Source organism: Erinaceus europaeus, chromosome 7 (genome assembly GCF_950295315.1).
Source record: "Erinaceus europaeus chromosome 7, mEriEur2.1, whole genome shotgun sequence".
NCBI classification, from domain to species: domain Eukaryota; kingdom Metazoa; phylum Chordata; class Mammalia; order Eulipotyphla; family Erinaceidae; genus Erinaceus; species Erinaceus europaeus.
In genome coordinates this window covers 121,964,912-121,985,157 of record NC_080168.1, presented here as the reverse complement: position 1 = coordinate 121,985,157, position 20,246 = coordinate 121,964,912, and the positions used below count along the sequence as shown (strand labels likewise).

Here is a 20,246-nt window from a genome sequence, read left to right as displayed (position 1 = left end):
AAGAGACACAAAACTAGAAGGCCCATGTTACTTTCCGTTGTTGTTATTCCTAATAGCTACCCTCGCAGGTACGAGGCTGTTTCCCACTGTGGTTCTGATTTCTATGTCCCCGATGGTCTGGCAATAGTGAGCTTCCTTTTCTGTACCAAGTGACCATCGGTATACACATTTTTAGACAATTCTATTCAGTCCCTTTGCCAATATTTAGTAGAAAAAGAAAACTATACTGAGTTGTGCGACTTTGCTGTAGATTCTGGATTCTATGACTTGATCGAAGATCTGATTGGAAAATATTTTCTCCCATTTAGTAGGCTGCATTTTAATTTTGTTGATATTTTTTTCTCTTCTGTTTACTTTTTTTTTTTTTTTTTTTAACCAGAGCACTGCTCAACTCTGGCTTATAGTGGTGTGGGGGACTGAACCTGGGACATTGGAGCCTCAGGCATGGAGAGTCTGTTTGCAGAACCGTTATGCTGTCTCCCCCATATATTTTTCTTTTCTGTGCAGAAACTTTTAAGTTTGGTATAGCCTTGACTGTTTATCTTTGCTTCTGTTGCCATTGCTTTTAGGAGAGAGATTCAAAAAAGTGACTAAGGGCTGAAACCAAGGAACATATAATCTAGGCTGTCCTCTAGTTTGCAGGCCCTAAGCTGAAGTCGTCTCGAGCACATTGTGTATATGGTGTAAGATAATGAGGCTCAGTATCACCCTTTTAACATGCGAACAGCCATTTTCCCCCAAAACCCTTTATTGAAGGACAATGTCTTCACTGTATTTTTCACTTCACATTCTTGGATTTTTTTTGGTCATAATTTAACTGACTATATATGTACAGGTTTTTGTTTTTTTTTTTCAGGGCTCTCTCTGTTCAGCTAACCTTTGTATTTATTTTAATGCTAAATACCATACTGTTTTGACAGCCAACATATGAGAAGAAACTTACTCATTTTCCTTACTCATATTCATTATGAATGAGTAAGGAAAATGTGGGGGGTGTGTGTTTGTGTGTGTGTGTGTGTGTGTGTGTGTAGATATAGGTATAAGATAATGGGTTGTTATTCAGCCATAAAAAAGAAGAAAGTCTTGGGGGCGGGGCACTCCTGAAGCATCCTCCCTGTGGTGAAGCAGGTTTGCAGGTATCTTTCCCCCTCCTCTCTCAATTTCTCCCCTGTCCTATCAAACAAAATAAGGAAGGGAGGGAGGGAGGGAGGGAGGGAGGAAGGAAGGAAGGAAGGAAGGAAGGAAGGAAGGAAGGAAGGAGAAAATGAAGGAAAGAAGGGAGAAAGGATAGGTGGAAGGAAAAGAAACAATGGGTGCCGGGAAGGCTGCATCTGTTGTGCGGGTAATAAGCAGCGATAACCCTGGTGATAATAACAAAGACAAAAAAAAAACTTAACATTTGTGACAGTGTGCATCTTAAGGAGTTAAGTGAATTAAGTCAAAACCAAATACCACATGATTTCTCTTGTATATGGAATTTACACAAATAGAAAAACACACAAACCTGGCACATAGAGTCAGGGAACAATGGATGGTCAAGAGGCAAAGGGTGAGGGCGTTTGTAGAATGTGTAAAGGGAACAAAAGCTACGATTCAGGGGCTAGGGTGGTGGCCTAATCTCTATGCAAAAAGGCTTTCAGCTCCTGTGGGGATAATACTTACAGATGGAATTGCTGGATCATATTATATTACAATCATGTGTTTAGCTTTCTGAGAAAACATCGAACTTTTCCATAACAGCTACACTATTTTATGTTCTTACCCACAATGCATGAGGCTTCCAGATGCTACATAGTCAAACTAACTTGTTACTTTCCATTTTAGTGCTAACTTAATAGATAAGATCATTGTTTTAAAATTCAGACTCAAACAGCATCTTTCAATTTACAGTGGCAGAAAAACTGGTCTCAGGCAGATAGATATATATATATGAGAGGGAGAATATTCATTGAAAAGAAAGTCAAGGAAAATCATAAATCGTCTCTATTTGTGGCCAGCTCTGTTTTCTTACAATTTCCATGGTTTACGACAGTTGAAAATAAACAATTAAATGAAATCAGGGCTTTTAAAAGAGGGAGATTGAACACATAGCTACATGTAATTTCGAGGATTTGGAAAATGTGACTCGTTTCTGTTTCTTCCATGATACCAAAGACAGCAGAAACCGTATTTAGAACTCTGCCGGACAAGGGCGAAGAGATCTGCAAACACTTCCTGAACCCTTCTCTGATGTCACCAGGATGTTCACCAAAGCCCTTGAAAAAGAGAACAGAGGACGTGAGCGACATGCCCTCGGAGAGCCAAAGAAGCGTGCCGCTCGCCGTGGCCGAAGCCCTGGAGCACATCATGGAGCAGCTCAATGTGCTGACACAGGTGGGTCGGCCTGCTTTGCCCAGAGCTGTCCTGGTAACAGCAGACTGCAGAGCTGGCGCAGGCAGCAGAGGGAACTTTGGTTTAGGATGGGGGAGGAGTCCATGGAGTATGTAAGGCAGCCTTGCTGAGCTGCTCTTATGGAAGGAAGATTTGGAGAATATGGGGGATAATACTTAGCTTCTACTTAAGTGTTTCTCCTCTCTCTTTCTCCCTCTCTCTCTCTCTCTCTCTCCCCCTCTCTCTCTCCCCCCCTCTCTCCCTCTCTCTCTTCCCCCCTCTCTCCCTCTCCCTCTTCTTCTCCCTCTCCCTCCCTCTCTTTCTCCCTCTCCTTCCCCTCCCTCCCTCTCCCTCTCTCTCACTCTCCCTCTCACTCTCCCTCCCTCTCCTCCTTCCCTCTCCCTTCATCTCCCTCCCTCTCCCTCCTTCTCCTTCTCCCTCCATCTCCCTCCCCCTCCTTCTCCTTCCCTCTTTCTCCCCCTCCCCCTCCCCCTCCTTCTCCCTCTCCCTCCCTCTCCCTCTCTCTCCCTCTCTCTCTCTCTCCACTGTATCTACCATCCTGAAACAAGAAGAAATCAGTGAACACTATGAAGAATAAATAGCAAGGGTACCAGTTTCACCATGTGCATGACTCAGATTTAAGTCCCTGGTATACCATAAGGGACAGCTGTGGCACTGGGGACTCCTAGGTACTGTGATCTCTCTCTCTTCGTTTTGCACTCCCCCTTTCCTCTTCTCTCTCCCTCTCCCCTCCTTCTACTTCTCCTTCTCCTCCTCCTCCTCCTCCTCCTCCTCCTCCTCCTCCTCCTCCTCGTCCTCCTTCTTCTTCTATTATTTTTTCTCCAGGGTTAGTGCTGGGGCTCAGTGCCTACATTACTAATCCACTGCTCCTGGAGGCCATTTTTCCCCTTTTGTTGACCTTGTTGTTTTTTATTGTTGTTATTATTGTTGTCATTGCTGTCATTGTCATTGACAGAGAGGACAGAGAGAAATGGAGAGAGGAGGGGAAATCAGAGAAGGGGAGAGAAAGATAGACACCTGCAGACCTGCTTCACTGTCTATGAAGCGACTCCCCTGCAGGTGGGGAGTGGGGGGGAGGGGCTGGAACCAGGATCCTTACAAGGGTCCTTGCACTTCAAGCCATTTGCACTTAATCTACTGCACTACCACCCAGCCCCTCCCCTTCCTTTCTATCTGCAAATGTCAGCCCCAGAGCAATGGTGCACCTGAAGTAACTGGGGGAAAAAAAAATTGATTCTAGAAAAAAAAATAGACTCTGGACAGCAATATTTTCCCATAAGACATTTTGAAGCTAAGTGTATAGATTGTGATATCAAAAAAAAAAAATCTTTAAAGCTATAGGAAAAATGTATTGGGATGAGCCGTTTCTGAACAGAATGAAATGGTGACAATGTCACACACAGCTTTTCACTCTGACAACATTCAAAAAACCCACCATGTAACTTCCCTCATCCTAGAACTTCTTCCAGAGTGTGTGTGTGTGTGAGAGAGAGAGAGAGACAGAGAGAGAGAGAGAGAGATGGCTTTTTCATTCCCATTTTAGAATTTTACCCAGTCCTCTAAACCAACATACTTGTGCATGAAAAGAACACTTGAGTCTTAATACACCGAAGGTCTTCTAACTCTTCTTCAGAAGAAATAGGTGGCATTTAAGGGAAGCAGTGTGTTGTAATGGGTGCGACAAAGATTTCTCTTCCAGCTCTGCTGACTCAGTGTTTCCTTTAAAGCACTCTGCCTGGCTCTCTTTGCTATACAGAGGGGACAGCATTTGTGTGAGCAGATACTAGTGCTAGTAAAGAGAAAGAGGGGTTATCACGTGCGCTAGAGAAATGCCAGTTCCACCTGCCCTGGGTATGACCCTGGTATGGTTCTGCTAACACTTACACTCTGCTTAACTCTGCCCAGGGTTAGAGTCCCTAATTCAACTAATATTTTTATCCTGTAGATGACATCTCATAACTTTTGGAACTAAGGGATCTGTACGTAGATGTGGGTCCTGGCAGATTGTGGGAAGGGGCCGTGCGAGAACTTGGGACCCTAAGATGTGTTCAGTCAGAGTCATGTTGACATCGCCAAGTGTTCGCTTGGTGGTGCTGTCTTGGGGTGCCTTGCTCTGGATAGTTCAGACATTTCTTGCCTGTCAAGGGAAATTTCCCTCTTTGGCATATGAAATTTCATGCCCTTTTTTTCCCCCCTTTTGTTTCCCTTGTTGTCTTATCACTGCTGTGGTTATTATTGTTGGTGTTATTGATATCATTGTTGTTGGATAGGACAGAGAGAAATGAAGAGAGGAGGGGAAGACAGAGAGGGGGCAGAGAAAGACAGACACCTGCAGACCTTATGCTTTCGTGCCATGTGCGCTTAACCCGCTGCACTACCACCTGACCCCCCACCCCCTTGTTTTAGTTGCCTTGTTTCCCATCTTGTCACAACTCCTTCACCTGTCATATCCGGTCTCCACTAGAGCCTCTCCCAAGGGAATCTGTTTTTGCGCCCCCTCCCCACCCCTAACTTCACTGGGGAGCTGATGGTTTAAAACACAGTTGCTGGTGGGGGTAGATAGCATAATGGTTATGCAAAGAGACTCTCATGCCTGAGGCACCAAAGTCCCAGGTTCAATCCCCCACACGGGGCATAAGCCAGAGCTGAGCAGTGCTCTGGTTAAAAATAAATAAAAAATTAAAAAAAAATAAAAATAAAACACAGTTGCTGTTGGCACATGAGTACAGGTCCTCACCTCACCGTGATAAGTGTCTGCAAAACACTCTCATCCCCAATGTAGTTTTTTACCCTCCCCATCACCCGTACCCCAAAGGGCTCCTTCCCCAGAGCCCTTTGTTTCGGTGTCACACACCAAACCCAGTCTTAGTTTCACTTCGTGTTTCCCCTCCCTGTTCTGGTTTCTTACGTTTTACCTGCAAGTGAGATCATCCCATATTCATCCTTCTCTTTCTGGCTGATCTCACTTGACATGACTCCTTCACGCTCCATCCAAGACAGGGTGAACCTGCTCTCTGCCTGCAGAGGGAGAGCGTTTCACGATGATGGAGAAGCACGTACTGCAGGTGTCTCCACTTCCTATCACCCTCTCCCCTCTGAATTTCTCTCTGTCCTATCAAATAAAGAACAGAGGGCGAAAATGGGAAAAGTGGCTGCCAAGGGTGGTGGATCCTTTTGCAGGCACCGAGCTGGCCTCTCTCATATGAGAGTCAAAACAGGCAGCAGTGAATCTGCGGACAAAGAGCTAGTGAAGTCAGCACACCAGGTTCACTTGAATTATAGTTGACTGGGCGGACAGCTCCGTGCAGTGTTTGCAACCCTCTGCAGTAAGCTGTCATCAGAAACAGACGGACAGACAGAAATGAAAGTACCTCTTAGATGATCAACATAGCGGAAAGATGTTGAGAGTATACATAGCAACCACGTTAGTGACATGAGGAATTGTAATAATGTATCTAAAATAAAGCAAAATGCTACGCCCAGATTAGGCCCTCAAGGACTATTAGAAAATCTTATCAATGTAACTTACTTTTAATTAGTCATGAGCTGTAGTATGCAAGATGAAAGGAGAACCTATTTGATGATATTTTAATTGGTTACCTTCAGAGGCTGACAGGGAATCTGTTATCTTGACGCTTGCTGGCTAAAATAAACATTCTGCCTTTCCTAACTCTGGCATTGCTTAACTAGGGAGGAGGTGAGAGAGTTCTCTCCCTGGAAAATAAAGTATCCCAAGTAGTGGAGATGAAAGAAAGCCATTGTCTTCCCCAACAGAACGTAGTGAAAAGAGGAACGGTCAGACCGTATTAGTCAGCTTGCTAATGAAAGAATAAGGGATCAAACGTAAGTCACAAGCCCATAATGAAAAAGTCAGAGGATGCGGCTGACTAAAATTTGTCCTGAATGTGCCACCCCTCAGTTCCAACTGGTGGCAACTCTGCAGGTCAGATAGCCTGCGTCGGACACCCTGTCAGGAGAGGAAAGGGAGCAAGCAGGTGGAAACCCGTAAGTTAAATGAGGAGTTAAGGGATATAGCAAAATGCAAAAATGGCTTGAGACCAGACCCCAGCACCCGAGGATATATACCTGCAAAGTGAAACCAAGAAGCAATGCAAGACAATGGTTGGTATGGTGATCAGGACGGTGGCTGTCAGGGGCATGTGTAGGTGGTTCTGACAGGCATGTGGAAGTCACTCTGGGGGTCACTGTCAAGAGTTCCAGTTCTTGGGGTCAGAGAGAGAGAGCCCACCAGGTAGGATACATGCTTTGCCACATGTTTGACCCATGTCCAAATTTTAGAACCATATGCGAGGTGCTCTAGTGTTTCTTCTTTCTCTCTGAGTTAATAAGTGAGTGAGTGAGTGAATGAGTGAGTGAGTGAGTGAATGAGTGAGTGAGTGAATGAGTGAGTGAGTGAGTGAATGATTGAGTGAGTGAATGAGTGAGTGAGTGAGTGAATGAGTGAGTGAGTGAATGAGTGAGTGAATGAGTGAGTGAATGAGTGAGTGAGTGAGTGAGTGAATGAGTGAGTGAGTGAATGAATGAATGAATGTGTGAATGAGTGAATGAATGAGTGAATGAATGAATGAGTGAATGAATGAATGAGTGAATAAATGAATGTATGAACGAATGAGTGAATGAATGAATGAGTGAGTGAATGAATGAATGTATGAATGAGTGAGTGAGTAAATGAATGTATGAATGAATGAATGAGTGAGTAAATGAATGTATGAATGAATGAATGAGTGAATGAATGACTGTATGAATGAAAATGGCCTGGGGTGGGGAAATTACACATGCTTAAGGCTCTACACCCTTGAGGTCCTACTCTTAACCTGGGTGCTGACGGTAACAGTGGCTTTGTCATCAGAGTTCATTAAGTGCCAGGTGTTCTATGCAACTTCCTGAACCTGTTTCTTTTCTTGCACAAGGTACAAGGGTTTCACTCTTGCATGATACTTTAGAGCTAGCCACGTGCCGTGTGTGTGTGTGTGTGTGTGTGTGTGTGTGTGTGTGTGTGTATGTGTGTAGTCATACACTCCTTTACTAGTTAAAGAAGTTAGAATCGCTAAGACCCACCAAATTCTGTGTGCTGGGCACCAACTTGAGCATTTTTTGTGCATGACTTCATTCAGCTTTCCTAAGAACCCTGTGAGTTGATGTTATCTTCTCAGTGTAAAAGCTAGTGCCATTCTTGGTGTTTTCAGGGTTTTTTTTTAATATTTATTTATTTATTCCCTTTTGTTGCCCCTGTTGTTTTATTGTTGTTGTAATTATTATTGTTGTTATTGATGTCGGATAGGACAGAGAGAAATGGAGAGAGGAGGGGAAGATAGAGAGGGGCAGAGAAAGACAGACACCTGCAGACCTGCTTCACCGCCTGTGAAGCGACTCCCCTGCAGGTGGGGAGCCGGGGGCTCGAACCAACATCCTTACACTGGTCCTCGAGCTTTGCGCCACCTGTGCCTAACCCACTGCGCTACCGCCCGACTCCTCCTTCTTGGTGTTTTCGGAGTAGACTAAGTGTTCAGCTTGCCAGGGATAACAGTCCTGACCCATCATGGCTTGACTAACAGACTGACCAGTGATGGCATTTCAGTAGTTCTTGAGCAGGACATGTGGCCTTCCACCCACCCCCACTCCCCACACCTTGATGTAGTGTATTTAAAATATGCCATGTGGCCTTTTCCCTGACATCCCTGTTTTGGGGAGGTCAGGATAAGATTTGTCAACAGATACCTGGTCTTTTTTTTTTTTTTTTTTTTTAGCTCCTTTAGCTGTTTCTATCTTGTTGTTTGTTAGTTGCTTGTTTTCCTACTCTTGGACTTTTTGACAACCCTTTTGCTTTGGGAATAAAATCCCAAAAAACAGAGCAAGGTCTTCCAGCTCATTTTATGGTCCATCTTTCTGGCAAAAAAAAAAAAAAGTGGGCTTTCTGACTCTTCCAAAGGATCTCCTCTACAAGATCAGCGTCACTGTTGTCACCATCAGGTCATGGGACACTGACTGTCTTGTCCTCCTCTCTGCAGACTGTTTCAATCTTGGAGCAGCGACTGACTCTGACAGAAGATAAACTGAAAGACTGTCTTGAAAACCAGAACAAACTCTTCAACGTTATACAACAGAAAAGCTGAACAGAGAAGAGCGGGAACAGAGGCACAGGAAATGGACACACACACAGGCACTCAGGAAGGCCGTCCAAGGCGCCTCCCGAAACACAGCCATGCCTTGAGCATCACGGCGGTTTTTTTAAAAGACTGAGCATCAGGATGCAAGATTTTCGAAAAGCCAAACTGACAGACTAATTTCAACACAGAGATCAGTGCCAAGGACCAATCCGAATCATCACCATTCTGATTGTAGTAATAAAGTGAAAAATCTTCAAAGAGACTGTTTCTCCCTCCCCTCCCCGTTATTTTAAAAGTTGTTTTTTTTTTTTTTTCAATTAGAGTCTAAATCCTGCCAGGAGAACAACCAGATCTCTAGATTTCATTATTGAACACAGAATTCCAGTTTGACCACTTCCTTAAAGCAGTGAATGTATTTCTTTAGTGAACAACACCCTGGGGGTGAAGCAATTCACATCACTGAAAACAGTGTCTTGAATGCAGAGAATCTTGACTTGCAGTCCAGCTAAATATATATATTCCTTCTTAACAGTGTCTTTAAAATGTCAGTCCTCTGAAATTCTCAGTTCACAGAATCTCCACAGTAGAAACACACTTTCACTAGAATCAGCACACACATGAGACAGCCGGTTGTGTTTTTGTTTATGGCATACATTTTTTTTTTGGATCCTTGCACCAACATGAAAGAAAATGAAGTGAAAATACGTGGAGCACCTGTATCGTTTCTTTTGTAGGTAAATGCACTGAATGATGATTTGGGTTCTGACTGCACCTGGGAGCTTAGTTGACAAAAGATCATGTTATGTGATGTGACAGCAGTCGTTCAAAATATACCTCACGCGTGTCTTCACTTGCTTCTCAAATGCAGTTGTTGCCCAGGGTGATTTCTGGCAGCTGAATAACAAGTGCCTTTAAAAGAAAAAAATCATATTTGCATCATCATCTTCCTGTAGTGTTATTATTGTTAAATGAATTGTGATTTGCAGCACGAATGTGACATGAAAGGTATCCGACAAAGGTCTTGGTTACCAATTACGATGAACTTAAACAAGAGATTGAGTGGAAGAGAAACAGATGAATTTGAGCTTCCAGTCTATATAGACCTATATTGAGAAGCAGACGGGAGAGGGCAGTTCACGTTTGTAATTATATAAGGTAATGGGGGGGGGGTAGGGGAGGGATGCTATTTATGTTTCTGGAAGAGAAAGTGGTGTCCTATTTATAGAGAAGTCTGTGTTTGGAATTTTTCTCAAAGCAATTTCAGTCTAAGAGATGGACTTTTTTTAACAATCATCTTATTGCGTGTTCTAAGTGCCTTTTTATATTATACTAAGTGTGAACCTTTGGATATTTTCAAGAGTTTATAAAGACCAAGTGGCATTGTATTTTTATAACCTCATTGAGAAGACTAAGGAATGGAATGTCATACTGATTTTGATTCACTTTTGATACGCTTCAAACAATAAAGACATTTTGCTTTTTTTTTTTTTTAAAGAAAGTATCTTTCTCTTTAAACAATTAAAACCTGAATTGATTATACTAAACTTCTAGCATCTAGTTCACTCAACTTCAATGGACAGCAGGCTCCTGGGGAATTTGCCAAAACAGTGGGACCCTCACCCCAGCATTTAGGGTTCAGTAGTCTGAGTGGTTCCCAATAATCCGCATCTCTAACAAGCTCGGAGATGGTGTTGATGCAGCAGACCTCAGGCTCTCCCTGAATAGAAATCACTCACTGGTCGAGCTCTGGCTACTGTGTAAATACAACATGGACGTGGCCTCCTATCTTTCTAGTCATCACTGACATTGATACATCGTGTTAAAAACAGTGATGCTGTAACTCAAAATGCCTTGGAGTTTTTTTGTTTTTTGTTTTCCAAGAGTCAAGTCAATCCCCTTTTCATACCCAGCTTTGATTTCATACCCTGTGGATCTGTATTGTGAGTGGATGCATGTGTGTCTGAGTAGCTGTGACCTGTGCAATGTTTCTGCTTAAGTATCTGTCTGAATCTGTCTCTGTTTGCCTTTCTGTCTTCTACATGCCTGTGAATCTATTTGGATGTTGCCTCTGTGTCAGTTGTATCTGTTGTGTGCTTATTGGCTTGTGTGTCTGTGCCCCCCCCACCCCCCCCCCCCGTTGTTTTGGGTGCTCAGAATGGTTTATTCTCCTCTGGAGGCTGAACAGAACCTTCTGGGAAGACAAGGAACTATTGTGTTCTGTTGGACCCTGCTCCGCAACCCAATACCCACCACCTGAGACCTAGAGGCTTACTTAAAGGTCCTCGTGGTTCCCTATAGTCAACAGGACATGATTTGAACATTCTTCTTGATCCTTCTCACCTTCCAAACTTTCAGCTTTCCTAACTTGAATATCCAACTGTTGGATCAGCATCTCCCCTTGAAGACCATAGGCCTTTCTAAATGCCTTCACACCAAGGCCACAAGATAGTCTCCTGAATAGTGCACCTGCTTGGTCATGCTCACAATTGAAGTTCGAGCCCAGTCCGTACCACACTAGTGCTATGGTTTCTATCATTTTTTCTATCTTGAAAAAAAGTTGAGCTCAGAGCAGTGAAGCCCCAATGGCAGCAACAGCAACAACACACACACACACACACACACACACACACACACACACACATACATGGGGTTGCAGGGGAAAAAAATCATGAAGCATTTTTGCATAGAAGCATACACTGAGACTTTTTCAACAACTCAATAGACAGCAGGCTATGCCCTCCAGCCACCACGCGTCAGCCAGCTGTGTTCCTCACCTAACTACAAGATAACTCCTTTCAGGTGTTCAGTCTGAAGCCCTCACACCCATCCTTGACTCTTCTCTCACACCAGACATTCTATTCCTTCAGCAAAACTTAGACACCCAACCCTTCCTCTCTATCACCTCCGTCAGCACAGCTCACACTACCAACTGCAGCTACCTCTTCACTTCACATTCCTCTTTGCTTTCCTCCCTGAGACAGAATGTGACTCTTTAGCTCAGAACTCTTCAGAACTTTATACCTTTTAAATGAGTGAATTTATTTATTTGTCCTGTTGGAGGTGCAGCCAGTTGAATGCACAAAGACCCAGGTTCAAGGCCCCTGGTCCCCACTCCAGGGAGAAAGTTTTGCAAGCAGTGAAGCAGGGTTGTAGTTGTCTCTCTCCTTCTCTATCACCCCTTCCTCCCTTGGTTTCTCTCTGTCTCTATCGAGTTAATTTATTTTAAAATTGTATATTTATTTACTTGAGAGCATGCAAAAGACCACAGCACTGAAGGTTCCTTCAACATGCTGGCAGCTGAGCTTGAACCTGGGTCCACGCATGGTAAAGCAGTGCAGTCTCCAAGTGAGTTACCTTAATAGGCCAGAAAATTCATTTAGTTTCACTTACAAGATAGAGGCATTATGCCATTGCTTGACTGCTATAGGACCGAACCTGAGACCTCAGACTCACAAATCCTGTGGCCAATATCTAAGCTTTCACACCTCGTTTGGAGGAAAAACCCAAGACCTGACCTCGCATGGGGATTCTTCCCCTGCCCACTTGGGTCACCCTCACTACCCTCTGGCCACAGTGGTTTCTTTGTTTCTCTTCCAAGAAGCAAAACTCCTCCACCTGAGGACATTTGTATTTGGCTTTTTCCTCTTCCGGGAGTTCCCAGGCCCCAGATCACCTCACAAGGTGCCAGCGGAGTTCAGTGGTGTCTTTGGAGAGCCGCCCTCATCAGTAACCTGCGTCACTCACTTTAACCTTCCAGGCTCCTGTGTCCAGTGCTCTCAGCCTTGCATGTGCATTGACTGTGTGTGTGTGTGTGTGTGTGTGTGTGAGAGAGAGAGAGAGAGAGAGAGAGAGAGAGAGAGCAAACTTAAAGGCAGGAATTCTGTCATTGCTGGCAGGACACATACCTATTTTTTAAAATCTTATTAAAAGTAAGGCTAAGCTGCTCATTCTTTCTCCACCCCTGCAGTGACTCCTCAGGCATCTTTTGCGTTGAGAAAGCTGATAGCCCCAAGCAGTTGGCTTCCACAGCCCATTTCTTGTCATTCTCCCTGTTTGTTGGTTGGTTTGTTTTCCAATATGATGCCAGGATATGAAGCTAGGGCTGCACACAGGCCTGATAGAGTATAAGTAGCTTCCCTGGACCGATTCTTGTTCTACGGTTTTAGAGAGGGAGACACCAAAGCACTCCCTGTGCGTCTACTTAGCTCCCGCGTGGAGTCAGGGACCCAACCCCCACGGCCGCACACATCAGAAGACACACGCTCTCCCTACTGAGCCGTCTCCTGCACTCCTTCAGCAAGCAGGTTCAAGAAATTCCAGGGAGGAACTGGTTGGTGGCACACACGCGGTGAAGCACACACACTACAGTGCACAAAGACCCGGGTTCAAGTCCTGGGTCTCCACCTACAAGGGGAAAGCTTTGCAAGTGGTGAAGCAGGGCTGGCGGTCTCTGTCTGTGTCTCTCTCTCTCTCTCTCTCTTCCCTCTCAATTTCTGTCTATAATGATAATAAAAAATGATTCCCTTTTCCCTCTCAATTTCTGTCTATAATGATAATAAAAAATGATTCCCTTTTCCCTCTCAATTTCTGTCTATAATGATAATAAAAAATGATTCCCTTTTCCCTCTCAATTTCTGTCTATAATGATAATAAAAAATGATTCCCTTTTCCCTCTCAATTTCTGTCTATAATGATAATAAAAAATGATTCCCTTTTCCCTCTCAATTTCTGTCTATAATGATAATAAAAAATGATTCCCTTTTCCCTCTCAATTTCTGTCTATAATGATAATAAAAAATGATTCCCTTTTCCCTCTCAATTTCTGTCTATAATGATAATAAAAAATGATTCCCTTTTCCCTCTCAATTTCTGTCTATAATGATAATAAAAAATGATTCCCTTTTCCCTCTCAATTTCTGTCTATAATGATAATAAAAAATGATTCCCTTTTCCCTCTCAATTTCTGTCTATAATGATAATAAAAAATGATTCCCTTTTCCCTCTCAATTTCTGTCTATAATGATAATAAAAAATGATTCCCTTTTCCCTCTCAATTTCTGTCTATAATGATAATAAAAAATGATTCCCTTTTCCCTCTCAATTTCTGTCTATAATGATAATAAAAAATAATTCCCTTTTCCCTCTCAATTTCTGTCTATAATGATAATAAAAAATATTTTTTTTTCAGGTATGTGGTTGAGCTGCAGTGAATCCTCAGGCTTTCAGTGATGGGGGGTGGGGGGAACCAAAGGAGACAAATGACACTTCGGTGCCCTCATTTATGCTGTCACCTCCTTCTCCGTGAATACGGTCAGCTCGAACATAATTCACCTCAACGGAACGTCTCAATACCTGTCTGTCTAGCTACCACCGGTGGTATTTTTTTTTCTTCCTGTGCATAAATATTTCTTTATTATTATTATTGTTATTATTTGCATCTTTATTTACTGGCTAGAGACAGAAATTGAGAGGGAAGGGGTTGATAGAGAGGGAGAGAGACAGACAGACACCTGCAGCCCTGCTTCACCACTTGCAAAGCTTTTCCCCTACAGGTGGGGATGCGGGGGGGAGGCTCGAACCTGGGTCCTTGAGCACTGTAACTTGTGCACTCAACCAGGTGCACCACCACCGGCCCTTTGCATGTAAATATTTCTCTCGCACTTAATTCAACTTAAAGCAGATCTCAAAGGTCTCTTTAAAAAGATAACTTCTCATTAATGTGTAGCTCCTCTTTAAATGGAATATTTCTCATTGCCATCCTGTGGACTCATCTCAAGTAATACAAATGAAAGTAGTTCAGGAAGCTAATGTGTGAAAAATAAGAAAAGACATTTTTTCAGAGTGTATTTAAAAAATGTAGGGGCCTCCACGGCAAAGGCTCGGCCCCCGGCCCGCCAGGTCTGGGGGCGGTGCCATCGTCACCGTCCCGGGAGGGCTCTTCAGAGGTGGGCCTGCCGCTATGGGCAGCCCTGGACGAGCAGATTCTGCAGGAGGCCATCCAGGCCTCCCTCCTGGAGGAGTCTGCGCAGGGCCCCGGGAGCCCGCTCTGGTTGCCCAAGTCCTCCGTGTCCTCTCTACGGCTGCAGCAGCTGGAGCGCATGGGCTTCCCCACGGAGCAGGCGGTGGTAGCGCTGGCAGCCACGGGCCGCGTGGAAGGCGCCGTGTCCCTGCTGGTCGGGGGGCAGGTGGGCACCGAGGCCCTGGTGGCTGACGGGAGGGGGTCTGTCCACCCCAACGGCCCTGGGCCCCCCTAGCACAGGCAGGTCCTCCCCCCTGCCCTTTTACAATAAAAACCTGCTCACTTTACAGCCCAGACCTCCCGGAGGTCAAAAAAAAAAAAAAAAAAAAAAAAATGTAGGGGCTGAGTGGTGGTGCACCTGGTTAAGCAGACACATTACAGTGTGCAAGGACCCAGGTTCGAGTCTCCAGTCCCCACCTGCAGGGAGAAAGCTTTGCGAGCGGTGAAGCAGGGCTGCAGGTGTCTCTCTGTCTCTCTCCCTCTCTATCACCCCCTTACCTCTTGATTTCTGGCTGTCGCTATCCAATAAATAAATACAGATACTTTAACAATTAATTTTTTTTTAAAAAAACCCTGCACTATTAGCGTCTAGGGAGGTAGTACCACCTATAGTGTAATAATGGTTTCAGGTTCAGTCCCTGGCCTCACCATATGCCAGAGACAGACAGTGTTCTGGTGAAGAAATAAAAACAAATATGTGGAAAGAAGATGGATTTTTTTTTTTTTTGGTGCTTTACTTTCCTAGCTCTCCGTGACTAAATGTATATACAATTTACATTGCATATAATTTGACTGTAAATTTAAATACTTAGGTAATCAGCATTTTGTGACAGCTATAGAGAAATTGGATGCAGAGTACTGGTTGCTTTCAGAAGTGGAGCAAGACCCCTGGTCTTTGGGCTGAGTCCAGATCTAGCGGTTGGGTCATTTTGCTTTATCTATAGGCTGAAAAATGAAACGCTTCTTTTGCTACTGGACTGGAGACTGGGAAATAGCTTCCCCAGGAGAGTGCATGTCTTCCCGTAGGTTGCCTGCATTCTAACCCCGCCGCCATTGGCGCCACCCGAGAGGACCAGGGACAGCGCTGGGAAGCTCCGCGGATGGTGGAACCGTTTTGTGGTGTCTCTCCTCTTCCCCCATTCTGACCTGAAATTATGAAAGGGGAAAAAATATATCCTCAGGGGAGTCGGGCGGTAGCACAGCAGGTTGAGCACAAGTGGCGCAAAGCACAACGACCAGCATAAGGATCCCGGTTCAAGCCACCGGCTCCCCACCTGCAGGGGGAGTCGCTTCACAGGCGGTGAAGCAGGTCTGCAGGTATTTGTCTTTCTCTCCCCCTCTCTGTCTTCCCCTCCTCTCTCCATTTCTCTCTGTCCTATCCAACAACAAGGACAACAACAATAAGTACAACAATAATGAAAAACAACAAAAGGGAATAAATAAATAAAATACAAAAAATTTAAAAATATATATCCTCGGAGGTATCACGCATGTATGAGAAATCTAGCTTCCCATTTTTAAAAAATTCTTTTTGCATTATTTATTTATAGGATAGACACAGCCAGAAATCAAAAGGGAAGGGAGAGAGAGAGAGAGAGAGAGAGAGAGACCTGTAGCCCTGGTTTACCACTGGCAACCAGTACCTATGACACGGTCTGGCACCGTGGTCTCCTGGTCAAGATCTCAAGATGCCTGCCTCCATGGGTGGCCAACACTATATCGTTTCTTCTCCAAAACAGAAGATTCCGGGTGCATCTGGGTGACAAGTCTAGCAGATGGAGACTTGTCTCAAGTGGCCTCCCCCAGGGCTCTGTTCTGGCTCCTACGCTATTTAATATTTACATCAATGACCTCCCAGAAACTTCTTCAAGGAAGTTCATCTACGCCAATGACATCTGCTGTGCAACTCAGGCATCCAAGTTCGACATCCTCGAGGAAACACTCACGAAAGACATGTCTCTGATATCTGATTACTGTAAAAAATGGCGACTAATCCCTAGCACTGCAAAAACGGTATCATCTGTTTTCCATCTACACCATGCCTCGGCCTCGCGTGAGCTTAATGTGCAGCTTGGCGGTACGAGAATCCGGCATGAAGCCCAGCCAGTCTATCTTGGCGTTACTCTCGATCGCACTCTGTCATTTCACGAACATCTCATAAAAACTGCAGCAAAGGTGGGCGCGAGGAATCACATCATTGCAAGACTGGCCAGCTCCTCATGGGGCGCGAGCGCTTCCACACTACGATCATCATCTCTGGCATTATGCTATTCCACTGCAGAATACTGTGCCCTAGGATGGTTCCGTAGCCCCCATGTCCACTTGGTTAATTCCAAATTATGTTCCTCCATGAGGATCATTTCTGGAACCATCCGTTCCACCCCGGTTCCATGGCTGCCAGTTCTTAGCAACATCACCCCGCCAGATATTCGTCGGGGATGCGGCATCATCTAAGTTCATTTCCCACGTCTACGCTCGACCGACCTGCCAATATACGCGGATATCTTCGCCCACCCTGTCCAACGCTTGACGTCTCGTCACCCAATCTGGTCCCCTACGCCTACACTGAACTTCTCTGTTCCAGTCTCTTGGAAACAGAGCTGGCAGTCAGCTGAGGTAAAGAACAAACACCTCATCACAGACCCCTGCGAGCGTCAACCCGGCTTTGACCGAGCTCGTTGTGATTGGGCCCTCCTCCATCGCTATCGAACAGGCCATGGCCGGTGCGCCGCTATGTTCCATCGCTGGGGAGCCAGAGACGACCCGAACTGCCCCTGCGGCTCCAGACAGACTATGACCCACATAGTCAACGACTGCCACCTCTCCAGATTCCAAGGAGGTCTCGAAACTTGACATCAGGCTCAACCTGACGCTGTTGACTGGCTACGGAAGAAGGGCAAACGCGAGAAGAAGAAGAAACCACTGGCAAAGCTTTTCCCCCTGCATGTGGAAACTGGGGGCTCGAACCAAGGTCCTTGAACACTGTGACATGTACGCTCAACCAGGTGCGCGACCCGCCGGCCCCAGCTCCACGTTTTTTAAAAGATAATTTTGTTGCCTATAAAAAACATTATTTTATGTCACCATTTAGATCTTTGGAGGGTGCAGGGAAGGTAGAAAAAAGGATCATCAGATCTAGGACTGTTGTTTTTGTATTTCTCCAGGGCAGTGGGGAACTAGAGCCAAGCAGGAAGAAATATTTACTTTAAATATTTGATTTATTGATTTATTTGTGTATTTCTTTATTGCCACCAGGGCTGTCTACTACTCCTGTTGGCCAAGTTTTCTCTTTTTTCTTCTTCTTTTCTTTCTGTTTCTTATTTGATAGGACAGAGATATTGAAAGGGGAAGGAGGAGATAGGGAGAAAGATAGACACCTCCTGTACAGATGAGGAGCCAGAGCTCGAACCCAGATCCTTGTGGTTGGTAACATATGCAGTCAACCATGCATGCCTCTCTCCAGTCCCCCATCATCCTAGATTCCCCACCTAGCACATTCTCCCCATCATAGGAGTTCTACAGATCGTGAGTGAATAATGAGAATTTTCATTGATTCGAGTGTTTAGAAATGATTGGTCTGCTCTTCACTCACAGCCCAAAGCAGTTAGACCTAGACTGAGTGGGGAAAAAGAAATAGCACATGTCTAAGTTATTTAGGGCTGACTGGACATGTATTATATTCTTTTATATGTATATTCGGGCCTGTCATGTATTATATTCTTTTATATTTATATTCGGGCCTGTCATGTATTATATTCTTTTATTCTTTTTCTTAAATATGTCTTTTTTTCTAGTGATTTAATATTAATTTACAAAATTACAAGATAACAGGGGTACAGCTCCACACTGTTCCCACCACCAGAGTTCTGAATCCTTCCCTTGGAAGCTACAGCAGTTCTCTCAAGGTTACAGATATGGGTTAACTATTATTTCTACAACCATCTGTCTCGATTTGTATATAACCCCCCCCCCAGTGGCCCCATCTTCTCTTCCTTTCCAAGGCCCACATACACCTGTTACTACATGCAAATGTCCCTCCCTTTTCCCTCTTCTTTTCATGTATTATATTCAGTAGAACATTGGAGTTCCTTGCACACCTTTGGAAGCCAGAAAGATGGGTGCAAAGTCTGATCTTGTTTTTCTTTATCTAGGTGACTTTAACAAGTTTCTTTAACAAGTGTTTCTTTAACAAGGGGAAAGTTTATTTGACAAGTGCAAGAAATAATATGAATTATATTTGTGAAATGATTAGCACAGTAGCTGCCATAAAGTTAAGTGCTCAATAAATGGCAGCTTTTAAAAAATATTTTATTTGAGAGAGAGAGAGACCAGAGCACTTCTCAGCTCTGGCTAATGGTGATGCTGGAGATTGAACCTGGGACCTTTGGTGCTTCCAGCATGAAAGTTTTTTGCATAACCATTATGCTATCTCCCCAGCCCATGGTAGCTGTTACTGCTTTTTATTGTTTTTTTTTTTTTTTCCTCCTCCAGGGTTATTGCTGGGCTCGGTGTCTGCACCATGAATCCACCGCTCCTGGAGGCCACTTTTTCCCCCTTTTTGTTGCCCTTGTTGTAGCTTCGTTGTGGTTATTATCATTGCCCTTGTTGACACAATTCGTTGTTGGATAGGACAGAGAGAAATGGAGAGAGGAAGGGAAGACAGAGAAGGGGAGAGAAAGATAGACACCTGCAGACCTGCTTCACCGCCTGTGAAGCAACTCCCCTGCAGGTGGGGAGCCGGGGGCTCGAACCGGGATCCTTACGCCGGTCCCTGCGCTTTGCGCCACATGCGCTTAACCCACTGCGCCACCGCCCGACCCCCTGTTTATTGTTTTTGATTGCTGGATTATATTTTAAATGTAGTAATTTCTGTCATGACTGGAAAAAAAGACAATCTAATATTAAGTGGTCACATGTGAAAGTATAATATTGAATCCAAAGTTAATGTTTCATTGTTAAAAATCAACAATTTGAGACTAGCCTTCCATACACAAAAGACCTCAAAGTTCTTATAAAGAGAGAAAAGAAGAGGAGGAGGCAGAGAATGAAAGAAAAGTAGCTCCCGAGGGTTCAGACTCAAGAATACTATTGCCATAATTATCCCATAAAAGAAGTGAAAAGGGGACCCGGCAGTGGCGCAAAGCGCAGGTGGCGCAAAGCGCAAGGACCGGAGTAAGGATCCCGGTTCGAGCCCCTGGCTCCCCACCTGCAGGGAGGTCACTTCACAAGCGGTGAAGCAGGTCTGCAAGTGTCTATCTTTCTTTCCCCCTCTCTGTCTTCTCCTCTCTCCATTTCTCTCTGTCCTTTCCAACAACAACAGAAGCAGCCATAACAATAATAACAGCAACATCAAGGGCAACAAAAATGGGGAAAATGGCTTCCAGGAGCAGTGGATTCGTAGTGCAGGCACCAGGAGCAGTGGATTCCTAGTGCAGGCACCAGGCCCCAGAGATAATCCTGGAGGGGGGAGAAAAAAGGCGTGGGAGAAGGGTGTGGAATTTGAGCCAAATCCATGTCATTGACCCACTGGGCCTTATGCTACCTTTGCCCTTTGACCGTTTGGAGACCAGGTAATGCTTGTTTCTTGCCTTTCCTCCAAGGACAAGGCAATCAGATCCTTACTGTACATTTCCTTCATGTGTGTTAGAGGCTAGCAGCCTGTAATTTCTAAAATGAATTCTGTGCATTTAAACAGATTAAGAAAAAAA

General features: G+C 44.6%; 2 protein-coding genes across 5 annotated transcripts in view; both read left to right on the top strand.

The window, feature by feature from the left end:
- Window positions 1–10,063, top strand: part of POC1B (POC1 centriolar protein B) — a 125,533-nt gene extending 115,470 nt beyond the window's left edge. For all 4 annotated transcript variants that reach the window (XM_060195508.1, XM_060195509.1, XM_060195507.1 and 1 more), the window contains 2 exons: window positions 2,155–2,373; window positions 8,421–10,063. In XM_060195508.1, coding sequence (XP_060051491.1) covers window positions 2,155–2,373; window positions 8,421–8,525 — 324 coding nt within the window. In that variant the 3' untranslated portion in view covers window positions 8,526–10,063. The remainder of the gene's footprint in view (window positions 1–2,154; window positions 2,374–8,420) is intronic.
- A 1,777-nt stretch (window positions 10,064–11,840) lies between these two features.
- On the top strand, window positions 11,841–14,825 carry LOC132539230 (rhomboid domain-containing protein 3-like). Its single transcript, XM_060193380.1, has 2 exons — window positions 11,841–11,864; window positions 14,360–14,825. The coding sequence occupies exons 1-2, from the start codon at window positions 11,841–11,843 to the stop codon at window positions 14,771–14,773; spliced, it is 438 nt and encodes a 145-aa protein (XP_060049363.1). The 3' UTR covers window positions 14,774–14,825.
- Window positions 14,826–20,246: the final 5,421 nt, after the last annotated feature.

What these genes read in the sequence shown, in the direction of transcription:
- LOC132539230 (XM_060193380.1), top strand. Translation starts at nt 11,841, where the DNA reads ATGGTAAAGCAGTGCAGTCTCCAA. An exon ending in TAAAGCAGTGCAGTCTCCAA is followed by an intron (nt 11,865 to 14,359) that starts GTGAGTTACCTT and finishes ACATTTTTTCAG; the next exon opens with AGTGTATTTAAAAAATGTAG.